At 48.1% G+C, this 22999-nt stretch overlaps 1 protein-coding gene across 2 annotated transcripts in view; it reads right to left on the bottom strand.

The window, feature by feature from the left end:
* Window positions 1-7394: 7394 nt before the first annotated feature.
* SLC6A14 (solute carrier family 6 member 14) overlaps window positions 7395-22999 on the bottom strand; it is a 62062-nt gene continuing 46457 nt past the window's right edge. For both annotated transcript variants that reach the window (XM_081846763.1, XM_081846764.1), the window contains exons 7-14: window positions 21533-21673; window positions 20202-20430; window positions 16956-17081; window positions 16028-16146; window positions 14698-14797; window positions 11490-11599; window positions 10125-10292; window positions 7395-8965 (exon numbers count right to left, since the gene is read on the bottom strand). In XM_081846763.1, the coding sequence (XP_081702889.1) occupies window positions 8816-8965; window positions 10125-10292; window positions 11490-11599; window positions 14698-14797; window positions 16028-16146; window positions 16956-17081; window positions 20202-20430; window positions 21533-21673 (1143 nt within the window). In that variant the 3' untranslated portion in view covers window positions 7395-8815. The remainder of the gene's footprint in view (window positions 8966-10124; window positions 10293-11489; window positions 11600-14697; window positions 14798-16027; window positions 16147-16955; window positions 17082-20201; window positions 20431-21532; window positions 21674-22999) is intronic.

Raw genomic sequence — 22999 nt, forward strand, 5'->3', positions numbered from 1 at the left:
AGGATGCTGAAGGTCAAGGAAGAGAAATAATGATGATGATGATGATGATGATGATGATGATGATGTTTTTATTAGTTTTCCACTGTTTCCCCAACAATAGCCAAATTATAACAATATCAGTTATTTTCCCAATTTATACAATTATTCAAATGCCAGAGACAGTTTTAAAAAGAAGGAACTTGACAGAGATGGATGGTGGTCAGGTTGAATCCTGACAAGACTTAAGTACTGTCTCTGGGGGGCAGGTGGGGGGGACTCCCTTGTCCTGAATGGGGTAACTGTGCCCCTGAAGCACCAGGGACATAGCCCGGGAGTCATTTTGGACTCACAACTGTCCATGGAGCCGCAGGTCTAGGACAGCTGTCTACCAGCTCCATCTGGTATGCAGGCTTAGACCCTACCTGTCTGCCGACTGGCTTGCCAGAGTGGTACATGCCCTGGTTATCTCCCACTTGGACTACTGCAATGCGCTTCACATGGGGCTACCTTTGAAGGTGATTTGAAAACTACCACTAATCCAGAATGCAGCAGCTAGACTGGTGACTGGGAGCGGCTGCCGGGACCATATAACACCAGTCCTAAAGGATCTTCACTGGCTCCCAGTACATTTCTGAGCACAATTCAAAGTGTTGGTGCTGACCTTTAAAGCCCTAAATGGCCTTGACCCTGTATATCTGAAGGAGCATCTCCACTCCTGTTAAGTTGTGGGTGAACATATCAGTTGGTCAGTCACCGGGGAGGAGGCCCAGGAGCGGCTTGTGGTTGGTGATGAGGTCGAAAGTCCTGCCGTAGAGGTATTCATGGAACCTCTTCACTCCAGCCACAAGTGCCAGTGCCTCCTTGTCGAGCTGGCTGTGATTCCGTTCAGTCGGAGATAGTGTCTTGGAAACATAGGTGAGCGTCTGGAAAACAGTGACTGAGGACAGCGCCGATGCCAAAAGGTGAGGCATCGAAGGCAAGGACTAGTGGCCTGGCTTCACTGTACGGTATTAGCACACTGTCCTATGAAAGGAGAGCCTTGACTGTGTTGATGTGGCCCCTTCTGGAACACTTCCAACAGATCATAGAATCATAGAATCATAGAGTTGGAAGAGACCACAAGGGCCATCGAGTCCAACCCCCTGCCAAGCAGGAAACACAATCAGAGCACTCTTGACATATGGTTGTCAAGCCTCTGCATAAAGACCTCCAAAGAAGGAGACTCCACCACACTCCTTGGCAGCAAATTCCACTGTCTCTAATGGCGTCTCTAAATCGACACTTGGCATGGGAATGGTTGCCTCTGCAGCTAGCACATTCCAATTGGCCCTTGGACTTCTTTTTGAACTTCCCACGCTCCCCTTTGTCTGGTGCACGTCATCGTCTTCACTGGAGGATGCCTTGTCACTGCTGGCCTCTTCGTGATGCACTGGAACTGGCTTCCTAGCAAGACATGGGCTGCTGGCCTTGCGGATCTCCTGGGCAGCTTCTGAGGCCACGGCCTCCTCAATGGCATTCTGCAGTGTTAGGTCTGGCTTAGCAAGGAGACACCGTTGCAGACGGATGTCCCAGATCCTGCAGACGATTTGATCCATCAGGGCATCGTCTAAGTCTCGGAACTCACAGTGCATTGCGGCCTGTCAGAGGGTGGCAGTGTAGTTGTTAATTGACTCCCCCTCTGCCTGGTTCCGGTGGTAGAACGCATGGCGGGCAGCAATCTTGGACAGCTTTGGCGCATAGTGGTTGTGGAGCTTCTCTTGAATCGTGTCCCATGGCGCTGCCTGGACTGCTTGAGGTGCAACTAATGCTTGGGCCGTCTCAAACACCTCGGACCCACAGAGGCTGAGAAATAGGCCCCGCTTACACTCCTCTGACACTTCCGTCAGCTCGTTGGCTTGGAGGTAGCAGTCAAACTGAGTGAGGTAGGAGTCCCATGATTCAGAGGCTGGGGCAAACGGTGGTAGAGGCATGAGTGAAGCCATGGTTCCAATGCCAACATGGAGGGCGATGGATGGAACACAGTGCTCTAGCCAGAACAGTCAGCTGTGAATTGTGATTTCGCTTGGTGTTTCAGCTCAGTGATTCAGCACCCCTCAGAGGGTGGCCGCATCTGGTTGTGCTCTGATGTCCATCAATCCCATCCTCATCGCCAGTGTTAAGTTGTGGGTGAACATATCAGACGACACAGCGATTCTTCAAACAGCTCTTGTTTATTCACAGGCCAGAACAGAACAGAACTGAACGTGTCCAGAGGAGGGCAACCAAAATGGTCAAAGGCCTGGAAATGATGCCTTATGAGGAACGGCTAAGGGACCTGGGCATGTTTAGCCTGGAGAAGAGGAGGTTAAGGGGTGATATGATAGCCATGTTCAAATATATAAAAGGATGTCACATAGAGGAGGGAGAAAGGTTGTTTTCTGCTGCTCCAGAGAAGCGGACACGGAGCAATGGCTCCAAACTACAAGAAAGAAGATTCCACCTAAAATTAGGAAGAACTTCCTGACAGTAAGAGCTGTTTGACGTGGAATTTGCTGCCAAGGAGTGTGGTGGAGTCTCCTTCTTTGGAGGTCTTTAAGCAGAGGCTTGACAACCATATGTCAGGAGTGCTCTGATGGTGTTTCCTGCTTGGCAGGGGGTTGGACTCGATGGCCCTTGTGGTCTCTTCCAACTCTATGATTCTATGATTCTATGATTTGAAGGGTTCAGCCAGCCTGCTTATATAGAGCTCCACTACAACACAACTGTAACACTTTCTGTAACTATTCAATCATTGAACGTCACTTTCAATCCCTTATTTGCATATGTGGACCTGAGTGAAAACTATCTACAGTATCCCCCTGCTGGCCCAGGGTGAGAACATCAGTACATAACAGGTACCCTCCCTGTGGAACGCCCTCCCATCAGATGTCAAGGAAATAAACAACTACCTGACTTTTAGATATCTGAAAAGATATCTGAAAGCAGAGCAGAAGGTTTTTTTTATGTTTTATTGTGTTCTTATATCTGTTGGAAGCTGCCCAGAGCAGCTGGGGCAACCCAGTCTGATACACGGGGTCCACATAAAAAAGTTATAATTATTATCATTATTAGAGAGAAATGTAAACTGCTTAGAGGTGTTTTATGATGGTGCAGTGTAGAAACTTAACTAAACAAGCAAGCAAGCAAGCAAGCAAGCAAACAAACAAACAAACAAACAAACAAACAGAGAAATGTCGAGGAACAGGATTACAGCTGGGCAGCCCTATGCAAAGCCGGGGAGTACATAACTGATCTTGTTCCCAGTGCCACTTACGTTGTAAGAATTGGGCATGGTAACAGCTTGCCCTGCAATGAAATGCACCTGGCATGGCTGCAAATTTGCAAGAGCAATGACGCTCCATGGTATCCACTTTTGATAACACTTTTTTGTTCTCCCAAGTTGTTCTTTTTATTATTATGCATATGAGCCAATAAAATTGCACCACGTGCAAACTACGAGGAGGATGCATTTGCTGAGAACAGGGGCGACAGGGACAAGGAGGCAGCAGAACACCTTGAGCTCCCCCCCCCCCCCGCTTCTCTTTCCCCTTGTCAAGGTTGCTGAACTAAGCAACAGGACGGCATCACTGCAGGCTTGGGGATTTGCCCAGTTACTCTGGCAGATGTTTGTGCGTGTTGAGTGGAAGCTGGGTGTTTCTTGAAAACCAGCCCATAGAGGGCAGCATAACACTAAGCATCAAAAGCACTTTGTGCGCTGATGATGAAGATTCTCTAGCCCTTATCGGGACTCCTGCACGACAAACTCCCAAAGAAGAAGGTGGATCCAAACAGCACAGTTGCCTCTTTTCCATTTCTTTATAAAAGGCTCACACTGTGCAATTTCGTTTTCATATTTGGCCCTTTAAGTTATATCTCAGGGCTACTACTGTGAGAAGCATTTTTAAGCCTGCCAGGCATTACACAGAGTTATAAATGGGAGGCCTTGAGGGTAGAGAAGCTGCGCAGGCAGCTTCTATGATGCAGAGGGGATTGGTGTATTAGTGAGCCTCTGTGGTGGTTCTTAAGAAGGAAACCTCCACCTTCAGAGGCAGTTTACCTAGGACTGCTATGTGTTGAGGACAAACAGCAATGGCTGTCCCTGTCTGACCTGCTTAGAGACAGGGTACTGGGTCTATTTTGACCTAAGCTGGCAAGCCAAGCCCTCTGCTACTGGTTCTCCCCCCCCCCCCACTTGATGTGGATAATCACTCCAGGGGATTGTGAGATTGTAAAAGATAAAGGTAGGTAAAGGACCCCTGGACTGTTAAGTCTAGTCAAAGGCAACTATGGGGTTGCAGCACTCATCTTGCGTTCAGGCCGAGGGAGCCGGCAATTGTCCACAGACAGATTTCTGGGTCGTGTGGCCAAACCACTTCTGGTGCAACAGAACCCCATGACGGAAACCAGAGTGCATGGGAATGCTGTTTACCTTCCCACCGGAGCGGTACCTATGTATCTATTTGCACTTTGACGTGCTTTCGTACTGCTAGGTTGGCAGGAGCTGGGACAGAGCAACGGGAGCTCACCCCGTCATGGGGATTCGAACCGCCAACCTGATCGGCAAGCCCAAGAAGCTCCGTGGTTTAGACCACAGCACCACCTGCATCCCTTGTGAGGGTGTACATTGTTAGGGAGCCAAAGCCTCTAGTCTCAACCCCGATCTCCTTCTTTCCTGCTCCTTTAAAAAACACCATATAGTGGTACCTCGGGTTGAGAACTTAATTTTTTTCTGGAGCTCCGTTCTTTACCTGAAACTGTTCTTAACCTGAGGTACCACTTTAGCTAATGGGGCCTCCTGCTGCTGCTGCCACACGATTTCTGTTCTCACCCTGAAGCAGAGTTCTTAACCCAGGTACTATTTCTGGGTTAGCAGAGTCTGTGACCTGAAGTGTCTATAACCTGAAACGTCTGTAACCCAAGGTACCACTGTAATTGTATTTGTTTCACTTTGGTTACAGGGTGTGTCCAGAGGCATGTATACATATAAATTAATGCATTCAAATTTCATGCCAGTTTGTGTTATGGGCCTTTTTAAAGTACCTCACGACACTTCTGAATCACCAAGCATTTGCAATTTGACCTTGTTGCTACCACATGCAAATCCAGATGAGGTTTCAGTGAAATCTCATCTTGGGAGACCTTGGTGATATCTTGCCGGAAATCAGCACAGATGCTGGTGGCAGAAGGTCAGTGGGGGCAGGTGAGGTGCATCACCTTGGGAGCTTCTGCCACCCAAGGTGGCTCCTTCACCCCACCTCATGGTTGGGCTATGCCAGGCCTGCAGCTGAATCAAACAGACAGAAATCAGGCAGCAGGAAGTGGGTGAGTTCTTTTGAACTGCTTGTTAGGAATGCTGCAAACTAAAAACCCAACAATGGCATAAGCTGAGGCTGCCCTCTAAGGGCGAAGTCTTGAATGCACAGCACAGCGATGTCTCTTGCAACTTGCTTGTCAAAACTTTCTGTGCCTGTGGAACTATTTCCAAACCGAGGTCTTACCCATACCAACTTAAAGCTGCCTTGTTTTTCATATATTTTGTGTGTGGATGAACCACATCACATTTCTATAAACTGGCTGATATGCTGGTTTTTGGGAAGGCAAAAATCCAGCTTCCTACTAGCAGGCAATAGCACAGATCTGATTACATGGCAACTTGCCTGCCAGCCTGTATTTGCCAAATCTTGGTTTTGTGGTTAGCCCACTTTCCCCTGTCTCCCAACCCATCTGCAGCCATGTCCAAGCCACTAAACCTCAACCTTCCTTTCCTCCTTTCTTTTGTTGTCGTTGTCACTGCTGTTCATTTCCAGTTGCAACTTTCTCTCCTTTCTGGGCGGATTTACCTGGGAGGTAGTTTCTTTGCACTAAACAGTGCTTACTTTTGAGTAGTAGGGTTTACCAGAGGTACAATTTTGATTGTTAAACCACTCTGAGAATTGTAGCTCTGTGAAGGGAAAAGGGGTCAAGCAGGTCAAAAACAAACAGAAATTTTATTGGTTTTGAGATGGCAACATGTTCATTTCCCAAAACAGACAATATGTTTTTTTTGTAGTACAAAAACACACCTGGGGGAAACCCAGAGCTTCCCATCTATCACCACAGGCTCGGTGTCCCCGGCAAAGAAAGTGCCCTGGCCCTATTTTATGTCATGGACTGTGAAGGCAGCTAAAGGACTCTTTTCAGTGAAAGTAGACTTCCAGGACACTGGCCTACAATTGACAGGAAACGTGGAATGAAGGTGGGTCTAGTGGTCATGTGACCGCTTGGTACAGCAGCTGGAACATCCTGCCACATTGCAATGGCATTTTTCTACCACCCACCCACCCAGAATCAAACATCTGGGGACAAATGGTGGCCACATCCACACTATGAGTTGAAAGCACCATGACACCACTTCAAACGGTTATGGCTTCCCCCCCCCCACCCAAAAAAGAAAAAAGAATTCTGGGAGCTGTAGTTTTTTAACAGCACTGAGAGTTATTAGGAGACCCCTGTTCCTCTCACAGAGCTGCACTTCTTAGAGAGGCTTAACCATCCTTCTTCACAGGCAACTCTAGAAATTGTTGCTCTGTGAGTTGAATAGAGGTTTTCTAACAATTCTCAGCACCTGCTTTAAATTTATGTTGTGAATGTGACCTGTTTCTGGGATCCCTCCTTGTGGCTGCCATCAGAACCAGAGTAGCCAGTGCTGCCTGTCCTGACGTTGTTGAACTACAAGTTCCATCACTGGCTAAGCTGTTTGCGGCTGGTGGGAATTAAGAGTCTATCAACATCTGGAGTGCATTGTGTTGCCTACCTTTCCATTAGAACAGTGTTTCCCGAACTTGGGTCTCCAGCTGCTTTTGGACTACAATTCCCACCATCCCATGCTAGCTAAGGATGGTGGGAGTTGTAATGCAAAAACTACTGGAGAGCCAAGTTTGGGAAACTCTGCATTAGAAGGATGAAACAACTCCACTTCCATTCTTCAACTGAGATGACTTAGGGCAAAGGAAGAGTGTTCTTGCTCCCCCACCCTGGGCCCAAAGAGGCTGTTATCTTTCAGAGCATAGGCCAGGGCTGAAGAATTGGTGTCCTCTAGATGTTATGGGGAGCCTGTAGCTCTCTGGCATGGGCAGTGGCTGGGGATGATGGGAATTGCTGTCTAGCAACATCTGGAGAGCTGGACATTCCCCCTCCCAGGTGTTCAGTGGGACAAGGCTATGGACATCTTGCTGTATCCCATTATAGAACCACAGAACTGTAGAGTTGGAAGGGACAATAAGGATCATCTAGTCCAACCCCCTGCAATGCAGGAATCTTTTGCCCAACCAAAGGTTTGGACCCATGAGATCAAGAGCCTCAGGCTCTACCAGTTGAGTTATCTTCTAACAACAACAACAACAACAACAACAACAACATTCTGAAATAATATATATATATTTAAAGCCATTTTTCTCTTTTGGAAGTAAACAAATTCGATGCCATAAAACTTATAGCAGGAGCTTCAGGGAAAGTTCCTTTGTAACTCAGGTTGCCTGAGGGTTTAAAGAATGGCATTTTTGAAGAAAACTAGAAAACAAGTGCTGACTCACTTGTGCAACATCCTTAAGAAAAATGACCCTCTCCAGAGACACTCACAAATTAGAGATTCCGGAGAGAATGGGGATAAAGATGGATGAAAGGAAGAGCCTCTTGAGAAGATCGCAGCCATTACTAGCTCAATACAAGATCAGGCAGAACAGAAGCATCATGAAAGTCAGGTCTTTGGGCTGGCCAGCCAGCCACTCTGGGCTTTCTGAGACTAACTAAGGCCACAAAGCACACAGAATATGGCACTAGGCACAGGACCCAGCTTCTGAAGTGTCGCATTTGAAAAACAAACTCCAAACACCAAGCTGCTAGCCTATATTGCTGGGACTGTAACAATATGCTTAAAGGTGTGGCAGAAACACCAGCTGAAATCCCCCAAAGCCAAAGAGTTGGCTGGATCTTTAGCAACTGCATGAGGGGTGGAGAGCACCTGGCTTATCCATCTAGAAGAAAATCTGATCATCATCATCATCATTATTTTGCAAGAAGATAAAAACAATAAATTATGCAAAATAAAATAAAAAGTGCACATCACTCAGGTTTCTGTGGTACCAAATTTGGAATGCCGGGATGCAGAAATACAGATATAGATCTGATGTATCATACACATAGTTCCAGGAACAGGAATACAGAAACAATAGCTAATTGTCAAAAAACTAATCTATTTGGGATTACATCCTACTGACTTCAACAATGCTTTCTTGTAGGTAAGGCACTTGTGTGATACTGAATCACCTTCGAGCATTATGGAAGTGTATTCCTATCACAAAGCCTGTTAGGATGGGCAAGGCTGCTGCCCTTACGTTTTCAGTGGAGGATTAAGACTCCGGGGAGGATTTCTGCAGGGTCGTTACAGGAATGGATCATGATGGGTTAGAGAATGGAGCCCACTCCTAGCAAGATCTATGTGACAGCCTCCCCTGGGAACAGGGACTAAACTCTGGAACTTCTTCCAGCTCTCCCCATGCATAGCATGGACCAGTTTTAGCACCAGCTAAGGGGTCAGGAGACATGCTGTCTTCCTCACTATATCTAGCAACCGGGCAGGTCAATAGGGCAGTACTTGTTAGCGACGAAGAACCTGCCTCCACGCTCCGTTGACTTGCTGTCCATTGATCTATCACAATATACAGTTCTCAGAATAAATAATATGGCTTCCATTATATATAAAAAAACCCCGTTCACACAAACCCAAAAAACCCACTCTCTCTGCTGCACATGAGTGCCAATTGCCTCCCAACGGGCCACTTCACTCTGGCTTGTGTACGTAGGCATCCACAGTCGGGATTTCGATGTCTTTCTCCTTCTCTGTGTCAACCATGTTGCGGTATCTTTCTCCACGATTGCGCTCTAGGGCGGGACCCCAGTTGGGCTGGGGCTTGCAGCAGAAAGTAATGCGCTAGAAGGGGGAGAACCAGAAAGGGGGAATGAAGGCTCAGTCTAGAGGTGTCATCCTAGTAGCAGACACAAGAGGCCTGGCGCAATTCTCTGCTGCAAGGTGTGTAGGTGAAAGCCTCTGGTTTAGATAGCTCTTCCAAACAGATTAGGTCAGTAGTATGGAACCTCAGGATTGTGGGGGAATGAATGTGGCTCCTCTCCCCAGGCCTTTCTATCTAGCCCCTGGGATTCTCCCCAGACCATGCCCCTTCTTCTCAGACCAAATCCCTCACCACTCCTGCTCCATGCCCTTATGAGAAGTGTCCATAAGTTTCTAGTCCTTAACGTTATGAAGAATGACTGGAAGGTACATGGCCTGTGTCAATATGTGACACGAAAACTCAGGACCCCAAGGGACAGGAATCTGAGCAGCCACCATGCAAGGGTTCAGAGGCACCATATTCCCAAGAACATTGAGGAGCTGACACAAAATCTGATGTCGCTCCACGTCTGGCTTCATGTTAGGCTTCAACAATTGGGGGAGGGGCCAGCTCCCTCAAACAAGAAAAAGAAAAAGATGGGGGGGGGGGCAAAGAGCCTTGGGCCCCCTGGAGCTGTTGCCTATGCAAGGTTTCTTGGCCAGCAAGTCTTTGCGGAAAGTAGAAAGCTTATAAACCAATGCTTTAGATTGCTTAGCAAAATTGTCCTAGCATTCATGGGAATTTACATATGCATTATTATTTGCTATTGTTTCAGCTCTGGCCGAACTCAGTGCCTCTGAGTGCCTCCAGGCTGATGTTTTACTGTGGGTGTATTCTGCAAAATTTTCTTAACATAACAAAAGTGCAGTAATAGCTGGTTTTATCTGCTTTAGTTTGGTCTGTGAAGTTTCTCCAATGCTATCACATTATTGATGTCTGGAGGGGCTACAGCAGAACAAAAGCAGGGCACCCTGAAAAGTTAAGGAATTTCAACCAGAAGTTACAGGGTATGCACTGATGGGAAATGAAGCTGCCCCAAAATCTTTACAGGCACAAACAGTATCAGGATTGCGTCTAACCACTTCAATAGCATTGTGATCACAAATCATCATGAATGCACAATTAAAGGACATCTGAAGGGACCCAGAGAAGGGCGACTATCCCATCAGAGCAGAGTTCATGATACCTCAAAGCACTCACCTGCCACAAGCTCCCTTTTGCTTTTGATATCTTGTAAATGGCAATGATGGGAATCCAAATCAGGCAGAACATGATCATGCACCAACCAACAGCAGCTCCCCAAACTGGGTATTCCACAGAGCCAAATGTTGGGCGCTCAAATGTGACCAAAGACCAAATCAAAATTGCCTGTTTGAAAAAAAAGTTAGAGAAACAGGAGAGTCAAACTTAGACCAGCCAAGACTAAGCTGCATGTGCAGCATTGAACAAGACCTGATCAGACATGTTTTAGGCCCAGCATTCAAGACTTGGTTTCCTAACCTCAAAATCTGGCCAAAAGGGAAAGCCAGGATCTGAGACTGAACCACAGCTGTAGAGCTGGTGGCCCCTGGTAATGTCATGAGGTGGGCCTGGAGATGGACGCTATTTGGAAGAGGGGAGCAGAGGAGGGCAGCCCCCCCCCAAGTGTTTGTGCTATCATTTGCAGCCAGACTGAAGCCTGCACTGTCTTCTTACTATATATTTTTTTATTAAAGGCACTCTTGCTCACCTGGAGATTCAAGCTCTCCACCTGACACCTGAAGAGGCACCAGGCAAATCTGGAGACTTCAGAGCAGACCTAGATGTCTGGCAACTGCACCAGGGAGAGAAGTTCACTTTGGCCTGTTTTCACACTGCATTTGAACATGGCTGAGCATGGCCCCATCCTTCACCTATTCATGCTTAATGTTTGCAGAGTGCCAAGGAGAGTCAATGTCATTGTCTTCAGTGGTGCAGCCAAGCCTAAAATCAATGTGGCTTGTTTCCTTCTGTGTACCTAAGAACCATTCCAAGATAACGCATGCCCCCCCCCCAAGAGAGGCATCTCATGGGAGTGTTGGGGTGAGGGAAATATTTTGCTCCCTCTAGCCCAGGAGCTTATCCAGTCAGCCAGGATATTTCTGGGCAGCCCACAAAAAGACTACAAAGACCTCCAATATTATACGTCATGGCATTACAGGGAGTGGGAGCAAGTAGTATGAAGCTCCCCCCTGTGCTTCTGCTGGTGAGCCAGATTCTTCAGGATTTGGGTGTGCAATGCAGCTTCCTGCAGGGGGCGGGGCGGACATCTCACACATCCAAAGCATTCCTAGATGTGCATGTGCGTTTAATCCTGCTTTCTGCAGGAATCAACCGTGCGAGGTGCTGATCCAGCCATGTTGCCACCTGCCCAATACCTGACACCATATATGATGTCAGCTGTGGAGATGAGGGACTTGGATTTGGGAAAATATGGGGAAGCTTGGCTGGGGAAAAAATGACCCATGGAGGTTCCCTGTAAGCCCAGCTCTACCTCCCCCCAGCCTCAGAGCTACTGAAATCTCTTGCTAAAAGTTGACTACTTACGAGGAGGAGGAAAGGTGTGATGAAAAACCAGCAGGCTCTCCACCACAGCCAGAACAACCAGCTTTTCTTCCCGATCATCATCTCAGTGTCTTCGATAAATCGGTTTCCACCTGTGCAAAGGGGACACAAACCGCTGGGTTAGTTCTGTGTTTCTGAAGAGTCAGCTTTCTTTTACTTCCCTTGGGATGGTCTGTGGACTGTCCTCAACTGCAGGTGTGTGGAACTGAGGTTTATGCCTTGGAGTGGCTGAAAAACTGCTGCTAAAGTGTTTTAAGATGGGGAGAGATGTTAACAGACAGAGAAGGCACAGGACTGGAGTGATTGAGTGGGTTCCAGAATCTAATTCAAGATGTGACCGGCTTGGATCAGATCCTGTGACTCCATGCTAGAGTCCTGCGATTCCTCCCCACTCCTTCCCTGCCTACCTCACAGGGTCGTTGTGAGGATAAAATGGGGAAGGGAAGGAGCATGTATGCACCTTCAGTTCTGTGGAGGGAAGATGGGATGCAAATGTAATGACGAGGATGAGGATGCCAAGAATTAAACCTGGGACCTTCTGCATGCAAAGCAAGTGTTCTGCCACAGAGCCCCTTCTCACAGGCATAGTGGTTAAAGTGCTGGACTTGCACCTGGGAGACCAGGGTCTCATGAAACCCCTGGGTGACCTTGGGGACCAGTTGCTGCCTCTCAGCCTAGTCTACCTCATAGAGTTGTTGTAGGGATTAGATGACAAGGGGTTCTTTCTGTGTGAAATAAACAAGCTGAAGGTTCCTGATGTTTGGGTTATACGCTCAGAGTGCTGAGTACAGCTGGCTTAAACCGGTTCTCTTATCTCTTTCTGTCAAGGTTGTGCTGACTATCATAATCAGCCAGAAGGAGCCTGGGTTTAACTGTCTCTTTTTATCTCTTTTCCTTCTGGTGTGGTGTTTTGTACATAGTGTGCTTAGTATTAAGGTTTAGTCTTATTATAAGTTATTGTAAGTTTAAGTTAAGTCTGCTGCAACTGGATTTCTTATGGACAGGGCCAATCCTGAATATATTGGATTTTTAACCGTTATGCTCATTTGCCTTCAGTAGCAGTAAAACTCTTCTGGATAAAATATAATTGCCTCTGATCTATTTTGGGGGGAATCCTGCAACGTGTTGAAGTTATTATTCTGCTCACTATACTTTGGAGTTCTGCTCTGGATCAATATTGAGTAGAATTTCATGATGGAACCATGTACACCACCTTGAGCTCCTTGGAGGGAAAAAAAGGGATATAAAAGCAACAAACAAACAAACAAACAAACAAACAAAGCTGCTAATTCAATCTTACAATTATGGGTGTCACTGGGTCTACCCATTTGACCAGGGCGAGGTACCATATAAAGCAATGCATTTGGGAGACTGAATTATCAAAATTTAAGTTAGATGTTAAATGTTGATCACTGGCAGAGGAAGAGGGGGGTGGGGGGAACGCACTGCCCCCGGCACCACGATCCCGGTGGGGTGCCATGGCAGCTGCCCCCCCTCGTTGGGTGCCACGCCCCCACAGGTGGTGCACCATGTCCCCAGGATGCACGTCACGCCCCTGCGGGCAGCGCACCACTCCCAGGACACACGCCAGTCTGCCCCCACCTGCTCTCTGCCCCCCCCCATGCCAGAGCAAGAAGCTCCACCACTGATGCCCCCAGGATGCATGTCACACCCCCGCGGGCAGCGCACCACTCCCAGGACACACGCCAGTCTGCCCCCACCTGCTCTCTGCCCCCCCCATGCCAGAGCAAGAAGCTCCACCACTGATGCCCCCAGGATGCATGTCACACCCCCGCGGGCAGCGCACCACTCCCAGGACACACGCCAGTCTGCCCCCACCTGCTCTCTGCCCCCCCCCGTGCCAGAGCAAGAAGCTCCACCACTGATGCCCCCAGGATGCATGTCACACCCCCGCGGGCAGCGCACCACTCCCAGGACACACGCCAGTCTGCCCCCACCTGCTCTCTGCCCCCCCCCCCGTGCCAGAGCAAGAAGCTCCACCACTGATGCCCCCAGGATCAGTGGCGTAGCGTGGGTTGTCAGCACCCGGGGCAAGGCAAGTAATTTGCGCCCCCTAACCCGTGGATTTGCGCCCCCTAACCCTAACCCCCAGATGTTGCGGCCGGTGCGGCCGGCCCCCCCTGCACCCCCCACGCTACACCACTGCCACAAAGTAGTGCGAGGCTTAATCACATGGCGGGGAAGAAGGCAGCAACTGGGTCCCGGGGGCGTCTCTGATGTGACTTTACGGGCACCATTTGCAAGCGGGGAGCGGCACCCCATCCGCGCGAGCGCGCCCCCAGACGCAGGAGCCGCGCAGGCAGGGCTGGGGGCTGAGGCGCCAATGGAGGGGAGATGAAGGGCCTGCGAAGCCCTCGAGCACCAGAGAGCTGCTCCTGGTTTCGCGGGGGGGGCTCGGCCGGGGGCGGCAGCCCTTTTGTCCGCAGGATGGCAGCGGCGCCACCGGCCAGCCCCATTACCGGCCCGGCCAGCCTCCCGGGGCGCCAGGGCTCCGCCGCAACTAACACCTTCCCTCCAAAACTGGGCTGGTCGGATGTAGTTCTCTCCTGCGCTCAGCTCTGCGCTGGGCGGCCGCTGCATTTTCCCTCCCCCAGATAGTCCCTCCCTCGCTCTCTCTCCGCTCCGCAATGCACGCCTGGCACCCTCCCCCTCCACAGTGGGCGGCGACCCGGCAGCTCGGATCAGATTCGCACAGCCAGCACTGTGAGAGAGAGAGTGAGCCAGGACCAGGTAGGGGCAGAGAGCTCCGAGTGCGCCCCCAAAAATGTTGCGCCCGGTGCGGCTGGCACCCCTTGCACCCCCCACGCTACACCACTGCCCAGGATGCATGTCACACCCCCACGGGCAGCGCACCACTCCCAGGACACACGCCAGTCTGCCCCCACCTGCTCTCTGCCCCCCCCCCCCGTGCCAGAGCAAGAAGCTCCACCACTGATGCCCCCAGGATGCATGTCACACCCCCGCGGGCAGCGCACCACTCCCAGGACATACACCAGTCTGCACCCACCTGCTCTCTGCCCCCCCCCCCGTGCCAGAGCAAGAAGCTCCACCACTGAAGTTGATGAAGCCTTCCTAATCATGAAGTTGCTGTTGCTGCTTTGGAACTGGGGAGTGTTTGGTGAGGTTAGTGTTTTATTAGGGGCTGGGTGACACAGCATTCATCATTTACCATAAATCCAGCAGATCCCCACCAGCTCCAGGACAGCTGCAAAAAGGATCCCCCAGCCAGCACAGAAATGGTCCACCAGGTTGACCCAGTAGATCCCTGCCTGCAGAAACAGGATGAAAGGCAGCAGAAAAGTTAGTTCCATTCCACACAGATCTCTCTCAAGTGTCTCTAGATTAGGGATGGACAAGTCTGTCAATTTTTGTTTCCTCTGTTTCTCAAATTCTTAAGTTCAGTTCACATTTTTGCAGCATTAACAAAATGCAGCAATTTCTCATTTAAATCTTCATGAAAATTTATCAGCATTTTCGTGTGATTTTTTCCTAATATACACGTTTATTGTATGCAGTTTTGCCTAATATATACATTTTTGCAAAGCCGTTTCCTCCACTGTAATGCATTTTCGTGTTATTTTCAACAGCATATGCATTTAAATTGGATGCAATTTTTGTACCCAGTACTTGGCTGGAGAACTGCATTGCAAATTTCGGAGGAAGATGAATTTGGGAGCATGGGTGTGTTTCAGTTTGTATACTGTTTTGGAAATCCAGTGGGTTTATCTTTAAACCCAAACTTCAAATTAATTTCACCCCCATTCCTTCTTCTGAGTGTCACTACTTCCAGGAGGGACTGAATCACATCTCAGAAATATAGGCTCACATGGTTAAAAGGGCACTCTCTTGCCCTTGCACAACAAATCCTCTTATCCTTATTCTCCCTTTAAAAAAGACTTTTTGCAGCTAGGGAAGTGACAGGAATTGCACTGAGAAGTGCAGGATGCACAAATCATTAGCAGGAACATGCACAGCCAACCAGGATGATCACTCAATAATGATGGGAATAGGGCATCAGCTGGTCCATGATTCAAAGCAGTATCACACCACTTCAAACAATCATGACTTTCTCTAAAGAATCCTTAGAAGTGTAGTTTGCCATGGGTGCTGAGTGTTGTTAAGGAGATCCTTATTCTCCTCACAGAGCGACATCTCCCAAAGCTCCCTGGGTAGAGGGAACGAGTGTGCTAAACCACTCGGGGAGTTATAGTTTTGAGGAGGGTATAGGGGTTCTCTTAACAACTCTCAGCACCATCACTGTTTAAGGCACTACCACAGTTCTTTAAATGCATAGTGGAGATGGAGCCACAGTCTGACCAGTGTGTAAGCTTCATGCACATAAACCAGGATGCATGCTCAATAGGACAGTCTTCTGGAAAAGGCTATAGTGATTCCCCCCCCCCTTTGTCCCTGAGATGAGAGATTCACAAATTCTATCCTCCTGGGGTCCCATGCCTCAAGGGAGAAGGTGGGCCCATGGAGGCTTTGCTCCTTCCTACCTGCGTAACACAGACAAGCCCAAGCAGGAATAGTACGGTGCACAGGCCCAAGGTCACTGGGATCCTCATTTTCTTCATAAGTTTGGGGTAAACATCTTGGATGGTGGTTGTAAGGGTCTCTGCAGGATAAGGTGGGCATGGTGAGCATTAGTACTACTGATTTATTTTATCATTTCAAGCTGCACTATACACACTATACATTTAAAGTGTGCAACTTCCCCACCAAAGAATAATGGAAACTGTTGTTTCTCAAGGGTATGAGGAACTGGATTCCTAGAACTACAGTTCCCAGGGTTCTTTGGGGGAAGCCATGTGCTTTAAATGTTCAGAAGTTTGCCAATCTAACATGCATTGCAAATAATTCATTTCTGCAGAAGGGATTGCAGAGTTTAAGGGACTGTAATCCTAGGAAGACAGTTCAGAGTGGCAACCTGAGAAAATAAAATTTAATACAATCTCTGCTGGCTGATTAATCAAGGGTTCATTTGAGGAGGTTTGAAATGTTAATAAATTATTAACTAAAGAGTGCAATCCTAAGCATATGACTTTTCTGTTCAGGCCAGGCTACCCAGACATGGAATTTTGTTGTATATATTGCTTGCTAATCTTATCATGTCTATTTGTTTATAAAGTCTGTCGATTTTATTGCTATTTCCCCATCATACTAGGTTTAAAAGCAATACATAAATGAACACCTATGAACAGGCTTGTGCAGAGTTTGTCTGAGGCCTGGGGCTGGAATCTTGCTAGAATAAAATTATAAACTTAAACAAAAAGGAGCCAGTCCTTGGCGGAAGCCCCCCCAGCCAGCTTAGCTTTCATCTTTGCATCAGGAAACCAGCTGCGCGAATCAAGGCTGGAGATTAGCATGAAGGTCACAGGGAAGAGTGGCTGAGATAGGAACAGCTTGTTTTGTAGCATGACTCACCTACAGTAGCAAACTGGGAATCGAGCCCCAGGAGCAGCAGCATGAAGAAGAACAAGAAAGACCAGAGGGGGGCGACGGGGAGCTTGGAAAGGGCCTCCGGATAGGCAACAAACGCCAGATCAAAGCCTGTAACAGAAGAGAAACAATTGTGGGATGAGGAGGCAACAGGAAGTGGTTTCTTGCAGTGTCTCAATGGAGGCCTCCGATGCTGTGGATCAAGGAAGAGCAGCAGGGAGGCTGCAATCTCCAGCCTAGTTTCATCAAAATCAGCTCTCATTCCGTTCATCTGCTAAAATCTACCTTGTTCATCTTGCTATTTGCCATGGCCAAAACTAATGCAGTTAATTACATAATCATGCATTTGATTTCAATGGCGGAAAACAGCATATTTATTCAATGCTTATGGACTAAAAACCCCTCACAATGATAGCGAATGCCGCTCATATTTGCTTGTGAGATTTCTGTTTCTGGCCTTGGAATATATGAATTGATGGGATTTTTTCTGCTTCCGGTTTCAATGAAATGCTCCAACTTTCCTACCAACACATATCCCAAGAGCAGCACAACCCCTGGACGCCCACAGCCTGTTACAGCAAAAGTAGGTGCCCCAGCAGGCTCTGGCTGCAGATGACCAAGTATCCTCCAGCTGTGCTGCCCAGTGGTTGGAGGGCACCAGTTTTGGCAATACTGCTGTAAGATCACCAGCAGAGTTTGGCCACCTAAGGTGAAGGAGAAGGTGGCGTCTCCCCCACATGTCAGGGGGCAGCATCCTCTGTAGCACCTGAGGTTTTCAACCTTTTTGATCCCGCAGCTCCCTTGACCAACTACATTCTTTCTGTGGCTCCCCTGTGGGGTCAGGAGCTCAGTTATGTCCCCTCCTCCCCTTGCATGCAGAGCTGGCAGTCCCTCACCCTTTTTCAAACACCATCCCTGGTGGAATGCTCCCTCAGCCTCCTCTCCCCTCCCCTCGGGAGTCCTCTGGGCAGCTGCCCCCACCCCCCACCCCCCGCAAAGAGAGGTGCCTCCTCACACGGCCCCACAGGGGCCTGGGAAGAAGACATTCCTAGCCTTTGTGGCCCAATGGAGACTGACCAAAGGTGAATATGAGGCCAGCACTTTACCTTGGGAGGCAGCAGTGGCGGCAGCAGGTGCTGCGAGGCCTGCATGGCGGAAGGGCTCCCCTTTAGCACAGGGCACTCAGCTCCCAGGCAGGCCTTGCACACAGTGAGCACAAGAAAGGCCAGTGTAATGGCTGTCTGCCTGCCCAACCTCCCATTTGTCTGTCCATTTCCCAACAGCAAGGGCTGCTGGGCTGGCTGTCTGGGCTCCCTTGCCCGCTTGCTTGCTTACTCCAAGGCTGCCTGAGCTCCTGGCAACCTGCACCCCCTGGCCAGCCCCAGAGGCACCATTGGCCTGCGAAGCTTATAGCCAGGGCTGCTGCAACAAACAGCTGGGCAAGCCTTTGGCATCAGAGGAGGGAGGGAAGGAAAGAAAGAGGGACAGAGGCCAGGGTTGCCCGCGGCACCCCTGACTATCCTTCAAGGCGCCCCAGAGTGCCACGACACACAGGTTAAAAACCACTGGGCGACCATATAGGGTATGGGGCAGGGCACAGGGCACACAAACCTGTGCTCGCTCCCCATCCTTCTGTACCCTCAGCTCTCTCTCTGCCTCATGGTAAGGCTAGGATCCAATTTGTCACAGTTCTAAGAAAGCTCAGGAGAATTAATAGAAGGATCTTTTTTATTTTGCTTCTCCCAGCTTGTTTGCTTTCTCTGTCTTGGATTCTCTACATTCTTGAAGCAATTGGTGTACTTTCTTGGTGTACAGAGGCATGAAAATGTGCCAGTGTTTCATCATTTTTTGTGTGTGTGTGTTCCTAATCAAGACATTTTTTGTATATTATTTTGACTGCAAACATTTCTGCAAGTCACTTCCCAGTTCTGGGGAGGGCAGGAAACAAATAAATAAATACCTAATGGAATGCATTTTTGTATGTCATTTCCACGAATGCTTTCATTTTTTAGGCATGCTCTTCTCTGAAATAAGCATTTTTGTAAACATTGGTTGGTAGGAGAGCTGCATTGCCAAATTTGGAGAAGTGCAAATTTTGATGGCTGGCTGGCTGTGCTCTGCTTCTCATATACTTCTCGAAAGTGCAAACTTGATAGATCCAACTTTAAATGCAAACTGCATAGAATTTCTCCCCCACCCCTACACACAAGTAGGGGATGCTTGCCACAGCCCACTGCTGCTCTATAACACCCAAGAGCGCCACATTTGAATGTCCATTTTCTTTCCCCACATTCCAGGTCAGGACTGCAGGCAGATACACACAGGGTCCATGGCTTCAACACCAGCCAGCCTTTCCTCCACCCATCCTTTACTGCTTAGTATCTACATGATGAAAAGCCACGGAGAACCCCAAAGTTGGCACACTATCATTGTGATATTTTATTTATCATTAAATCATTTGATTCTTAAAATTAGGCCCGATTCATCCTTTCCCCAAATAACCGAGGGCAGCAAACCACTAACTTAATAATTCCAGTACAAACACAGACTGGGAAAAATCTCCGTTTAAAAGAGGAAGGTGTTCAGTTGGCACTGGAAAAAACATCAGAGGAAGTGTCTGTCTAATATTTAATGGGAGGGAGTTACATAGGATAGGTACCACAACACAAAAGACCTGATTTCTTTGTTGTGTGGAAGAAATCTCCAGATAAGGAGGCCTTCACGTGCAGAGCATAGTAATTGATTGGGGTGAGATAATCTTTCAGGTTTCCTGGTCACAAGCCACACAGGGCTTTATACACTTAAGCCAGCACCTGTAACTTGGCTGTTAACTGCTAATTAATTGGCAGCCAGTAGCAATTAGGCCAGCACTTTGGTTGAGCAAATAAAAGTATTGCTGTGATTTGGATTAAAAAAGAAGATTCTGAGCTACAGGAGGACAGCTGTCTTGAGCCTCCCACCCTTACGTCTACTTATTACTTATAGTCCTCCTTGTCAAGGAGCCACTGCAGGACAAATGCATTTGGTGTATCTTCACCCAGGCATGAACTATGAACACATCATACATTAAAGCACAGAGAATCTTGAGAACAGAGCTGCAATTCCCTGCACCCTTAACAAACTGCAGTTTCCAGGATTCGGGGGGCGGGCGGGGGGAAGTGTCGCATGCTTTAAATGTCCCTTAAAAGTACCCAGCCATAGATGGATCTAAACAGTATTTCTCCAGTCTACCTGAATCGACGACTTCTGAGACTTTCTTGCCTGCCTCGTGTGCCATGTGCCCCAAGATGGAGAAAATCGCAAAACCAGCAAAGACGCTTGTGAGGCAGTTTATCACGCAGACAAAAATGGCATCCGAATAACAGTTGTTGTTGAATTTGTTGTATGAGGAGAGGGCGACCAACCCTCCCCACGCAACAGACAGAGAGAAAAAAATCTGCGTGGCAGCATCTTTCCAGACCTTGAGAAAGACAGATGGAGGTGGGGATGGACAATATAGATATTAATGCATCACAATCCCTGCAATGTAATAGGCATGTGTGTCGCAAAGGCTGTTGTACACAGGTATAGGCTGGGGTAGCCAACATAAAAACACAAGAGATCGCTGGATCAGGCCCAAGGGGGCCCATCTAGTCCAACATCCTCTTCTGAAAGTGGAGGAACCATCTCTGAGGAACGAGGGGAAGTTTAGGTGTGTGGCCTGATTCTGCTCATATTTATTTTTTAAAATATAATGTCCCTGCTCTCTTCATCTAGCAATGTTAGACAACAGGAAGTTTTTGCAATGATGCCTGCCATATTCAGACTGGGAAATGATGCGTTTTTAATGCCACACTGGAACTCATACTTTGGGGGGGGGGGAGGGCAGAGGGGAGGTATGTAGGAATTCCCACTTTGCCTGTTATCAGTAGTGTGGAAAGAGGATAACAGGGACTTGATCCTTCTTAGGAACATCATAAGAAGCTCTTTTATATAATGTCAGACCATTGGTCCATCTAGCCCAGTTATGGAGATGTTAAGAGGTCATGACTCCCCAAGGTTTCAAGGAGAGGACACCCCAGCCCTGGGAAGTCCATTGGGGATTGAACCTGGGGCCTTCTAAATGCAAAGCACTTGTTCTACCATGCACCAATGACCTTTCTCTTAAAAGGTAAGGCTTCTCATGGTTGAAGATAAAGAGCTGATTTAATGGTACATAAGCAGCTAGGACTAATCTACACAGGTGAGTTATACTGTTAAAAATGTGTTATAAAAGTGTGAGGGCACTGTAGAGCAGCGATCTGTCACCAGTGGGAAATTGCTCTGAGAGCAATATTTTTATAGCATTTTTATAGCGTTCTCCTGATCAGTGTAGATCCAGCCCTAGAGTCAGACCCCTGGGCATATCTAGCTCAGTATTGTCACTCTACACTGACGGGCAGCAGCCTTCCAAGTTTTCAGGCAGGGGACATTCCCAGACAGTGCTCTAACATTGACCCTTCTGTGGCCCTTCTGTGCTGTTATCTGATATCTGGCAGAAGCCGTGCTCAGCCCAATTCCACCACCTGCCAGGACACACTCACCTCTGCCTCTGTGAGCTTGGTGAAATTAGACTGCTTTCCAATGTAGAACTCAATGCCCTCCAGAGCACCGTCTAGAGTGGCACCCCGGACCAGCAATATCACAAGGACAACGTAGGGGAAGATTGCTGTGAAGTAAACAATCTGTGATGACGAAAAAAGAAATGAAAGAATGATCAAGATTTTGGAATTGGGAGGAGGATGTAGAAGGTGGAGTCAGGGTGGGACCGAGTCTTAAATGGAGGATTTCACTAGATCTGGAGCAGGGAGCCACTTGCAGCCAATGAGATGGATGCCTTGTGTCCCTCAGCACCCACAGGTCATTCTGACAGATGGGCAGAGATGCCCACCCATCAATCACCCAATGATACAATAATGATAATATCATTATGTTGGATATTATAATATGTTGGAAAAGAGGAGACTGAGAGGAGATATGATAGCCATCTTCAAATACCTTAAGGGCTGTCATATGGAGGAGGAAATATGCCTGTTTTCTGCTGCTCTGGAGGGTAGGACTCAAACCAATGGCTTCAAGTTACAAGAAAAGAGACTCTGACTAAACATATGGGAAAACTTTCTGACAGTGAGAGCTGTTTGGCAGTGGAACACATTCCCACAAGAGGTGGGGGACTCTCCTTCCTTGGAGGTTTTTAAGCAGAGGTTGGGTGGCCACCTGTCATGGATGCTTGAGCTGAGATGCATGCATTGCAGGGGGTTGGACTAGATGACCCTCGGGGTCCCTTCCAACTCTACAATACTATGATTCTATTAAGTAAGTAAGTAAGTAAGTAAGTAAATAGTGTCTCAGAGCTATTTAATATAATATTTATATTAAATATTATATTATATTATATTATATTTATATTAATAGTGTCTCAGAGCTATTTAATATAATATTTAATATGACCAGAAACTTGACATGAGCCAACAGTGTGACGCGGCAGCTAAAAACGCCAATGCACTTCTGGGCTGCATCAATAGGAGTATTGCATCTAGATCAAGGGAAGTAATAGTGCCACTGTATTCTGCTCTGGTCAGACCTCACCTGGAGTACTGTGTCCAGTTCTGGGCACCACAGTTCAAGAAGGACACTGACAAACTGGAACGTGTCCAGAGGAGGGCAACCAAAATGGTCAAAGGCCTGGAAACGATGCCTTATGAGGAACGGCTAAGGGAGCTGGGCATGTTTAGCCTGGAGAAGAGGAGGTTAAGGGGTGATATGATAGCCATGTTCAAATATATAAAAGGATGTCACATAGAGGAGGGAGAAAGGTTGTTTTCTGCTGCTCCAGAGAAGCGGACACAGAGCAATGGTTCCAAACTACAAGAAAGAAGATTCCACCTAAACATTAGGAAGAACTTCCTGACAGTAAGAGCTGTTCAGCAGTGGAATTTGCTGCCAAGGAGTGTGGTGGAGTCTCCTTCTTTGGAGGTCTTTAAGCAGAGGCTTGACCACCATATGTCAGG

This window comes from Podarcis erhardii (assembly GCF_964252035.2).
Source record: "Podarcis erhardii genome assembly, chromosome: Z".
In the NCBI taxonomy this organism is placed as follows: Eukaryota; Metazoa; Chordata; class Lepidosauria; order Squamata; family Lacertidae; genus Podarcis; species Podarcis erhardii.